At 37.4% G+C, this 3,496-nt stretch overlaps 1 protein-coding gene across 1 annotated transcript in view; it reads right to left on the bottom strand.

Moving 5' to 3' along the window:
• Positions 1-3,496, bottom strand: part of LOC109845761 (protein EXECUTER 2, chloroplastic) — an 8,275-nt gene that overhangs the window by 677 nt on the left and 4,102 nt on the right. Inside the window, exons 7-11 of the mRNA XM_020415032.1 lie at positions 3,240-3,496; positions 2,801-2,927; positions 2,552-2,715; positions 2,396-2,470; positions 432-524 (exon numbers count right to left, since the gene is read on the bottom strand). The exon at positions 3,240-3,496 is cut by the window's right edge and continues 41 nt beyond it. Of these exons, the coding sequence (XP_020270621.1) occupies positions 432-524; positions 2,396-2,470; positions 2,552-2,715; positions 2,801-2,927; positions 3,240-3,496 (716 nt within the window). The remainder of the gene's footprint in view (positions 1-431; positions 525-2,395; positions 2,471-2,551; positions 2,716-2,800; positions 2,928-3,239) is intronic.

Below are 3,496 nucleotides of genomic sequence, written 5' to 3'. Positions count from 1 at the left end.
AAAATTTAGAAGTTGATGAGTGATTATAAATGAGTTCATAGGTGATAAGTGTTAGTTGATGAATGCTTATAAATGAGTTGATAGATGATAAGTGTTATTGACAATATAGATGAGGGGTGTTATTGACAATTTACTTCATCGAAACAGGAATTGAATGATTCAGAAACTGTAGTTTCTATTTGACAGTTGCATGTGTGAATCACATACATTAGGTTTTTTTGTGGTTGCAAATAAAAAATAATTTTAAGGGATTAAGCACAACTTCCTGTTTCATGTTCCTAAAACTTGTACATTTACCATCATGCACCACCGAACTATTAGATGGTAAATCTATTAAAATCCAGGTGCATGCATTACAATCATGCACCAACGGCAATAATATAGCATTATTAGCATACAATAGAGAAATCCGACCATAGGCATGCATTTACCTTTCCATTAAGCTGGAGGAGCTCTCCCTCAACCCATTGCGGGTTCTTGAATCCAGGTTCAGCTATTCTTCCTTGACCTTTATAACTTGCAACCTACATTTTAGAAATAATTACCCAGTTAGATACTAAATCAAGTAAAATTCAGGTACTTTTCCTATATCACTATTAACTTTCCAAAAGAATACTATAAAAATTTTAGTTTGATTAAATCATCAATACATTCACTCGATTGGCAGTCAAGGTCTCATTGCACGTCTATCAGTTTCCCAGTGATGCCATAGCCAGGAAACTAAACAAACCATCAAGGTCTAGTGTCTCATTAGTCATTAACTAAAAAATTCAATTGCCTTCTTTTCCTGACCTTTCCTGCGTGATACTCTATAGTAGCCCCAATTTGTGGAAAAAGCTTAGAAAAAGATGCTAATGGCCAACAACTTAAATTACACAACTATGGGGTACAAAAGCCTATTTATTTAGCACAGCTCGTGTAGGTCTCATCTTGAAGGTATCAGAAACCAATCTTGAAGTAACAGAAACCACATAAAGGGCATGTCTTCATACCAGCTGACAACTAAAAGTTATGGTTTATTTCCCAAGAACCAACGAAATAAAACAAGAACAGCTTGGACATGAATAATTGAATATCTATATCAGCTAAATGTTATCTAGAAATCATTATGGTCCTTATTCTTAAGAAATGCAAGTATAAGTATTTTTTTTAAAAATGCTTGCAGGTCCAAATGAGTCAAGAGCATAACTGGCATGTACATTAATAACCATCCAATTTGTTAAGTCGGTAATATCGTGTTGTGTCTGCTACATAAGATTTTGGGCTAACTTTCACTCGAATAACAGACTTGTACCTAAAGAACTCCTGAACACTTATGTCCAAAAGGTCAACAATTTTGAAAGATCAACGTAACCTCTTCTCTTAATTAGCCAAAAGAAAAAAAATACATTTTTATAAGAAAATATTGGTACTTGTATGCAACATTATATCTAATAACAAAATATAAAACTGCCCATACAATAAGAAAAAAAACAGGTTAGCCTCTCCATAATATGGAATAATATGTTGCCTAGCAAAGTCCAAATCTTCTTCTGGCTCCTTAGTTCTCTTAGACTGAAGACCAAAGATAGGCTAGCCTCTCAAGGCTGGTTAGCTGACTCGTGCTGCTTCTATTGTTCCGAGCAAGAATCTCACGACCACCTCTTCACTTCATGTATCCGAACTAAACGCATCTGGGTTCCCTTTCTTCTCAAATTAGGCATTGGCTCCATCCCAGATTCCATCGATCGAACAGTGTCTAGCAGTCTGCTCTAATACATCTATTCATGCCTCTGTTAGACTCTTATGGGGGGTCTGTTTCCCCATCATAAGCTGGGTTATGTGGAAAGCACGAAATGACCTCCTTTTCTCTAACCTCTCGTCTTCCCCTCACCAAACCATTAAGAAGTCTGTTAATTTCATTCTTTCATGGTCAGGGGCCTCCAACGCCAAGAAGTCGCTTAAGATGAAGAAGCTCATTATCGACGTTGGACTTCCAGCAATCCTAGAGTCGAGCGAGGACAGCAACTCGATGCCTTAACTGTCGTGGAGGTCCTGCTGGCATTTTCTGACCCGTTGGGTCTTTGGCGGTGGTTTCTTTTTGGTTTGTAGTTAGTTAGTTATTCGATGTTTTGATGTAAATCTCCTAGACATCTTCTGCTGATTGGGTCTTCAATTCCATCTCAGAGTTGAGGCCTTAATCAGCCGCAGATATCTTCCTTTGTAAGTTCATACTTTTGGTTACAGTAATATATTGATAGGGAAACCCCTATTTTCACTTTCAAAAAAAACAAGAAAAAAAACAAGGCAGTCCATGAAGTTATTAAAAAAAACTCCAAAAGAGTCAAGCTAGTCATACTTGAAATAGACCCATATGCTGGTAACTAGAAAAAGTATACGAGGGAGGAAAATTTACCACACCAAGCTCTTCTGGATAGAGTCCTCGGTTTCCAAGACGACTACCCTTGCCAATTTTGGCACGAAAAGTAACCTGTTGTAAGAATCAATAAAGAAATATTACTAGAAGCAAGCAAAGAATAAAAAAGTGGAGAAGTAGAGGTCAATCCCTTGCCTGCCCAGCTGGTACATTAAGATCGCCAGTCAACTTCACAGCTTCAACGTACTCAAAAAACTCGATTTCTGAATCATCTTCATCATTATTGTTCCAACGACCGTATTTACGCCGCAACTGTACGACCTCAGTGCCATAGGGACCAAAAGCACCCACATACAAACCTGCATGTTAACAGTGGATACTAACCTTTGAGAAACTTCTGCAGAATTACGTCACTACAAAATGTATCTTACAGAACATATATACCATCAAAAGGATCCAAGCCATTATTGTCCGTAACTATTCGATTGAAATAAGTTGTATTAGCCAATCTATTCCTTCTTTGAGCTTGGCTAACTGCAAGTTTGATGACCTCTCGAACATCTTTAGAAACCTATAAAAAGAACTTTGACAGTTTGTCAGCATCATAACAACGTTGTTGAAGAAGGTCTAGTTTATGGGAGTTTTTCTAAGACATTCAAATGCATTTAACATCTGCTTTCAGAGTCGCACCAAAAAAATATGAATGCTCTAAATTTAATATACACTATCATGTAAATGAAACAATGAGCAAGGTAAAGTATTGGCTAATTGCACACCGCCAATCAGATATAATCTAAAAGCAGAGATACAGTTATAGAGGTCAAATATGAATTCTGATCACAAGCGTCAATAATAGTGGTCCGCTGATTCATCATGAGCTCACCTTTGATGTAGCCTTGTCTGAGCCCCAAAATGCCTTTGCAACTTCAGCTGGCATAAGATCTGAGGCTGCTTGAGCAGCAATTGCTGCGACTTTTATTTTTGTAGCTTTCCTTTCTCCATCATCTAGATCATTATTTCCACCAGGAATATGAAGTACAAAAGATTCTCTTTCTGCGTCCCTAACTTCTGCTGGCAAACGTACATAGGACTTTGACAAGACATCTTCTTTGTTATGGATCACCCCACCTATAAAAAGTT

This window comes from Asparagus officinalis, chromosome 6, assembly GCF_001876935.1.
Source record: "Asparagus officinalis chromosome 6, Aspof.V1, whole genome shotgun sequence".
NCBI classification, from domain to species: domain Eukaryota; kingdom Viridiplantae; phylum Streptophyta; class Magnoliopsida; order Asparagales; family Asparagaceae; genus Asparagus; species Asparagus officinalis.
The sequence above is the reverse complement of the archived record's forward strand: the minus strand, read 5'-3'. Positions and strand labels throughout refer to the sequence as shown.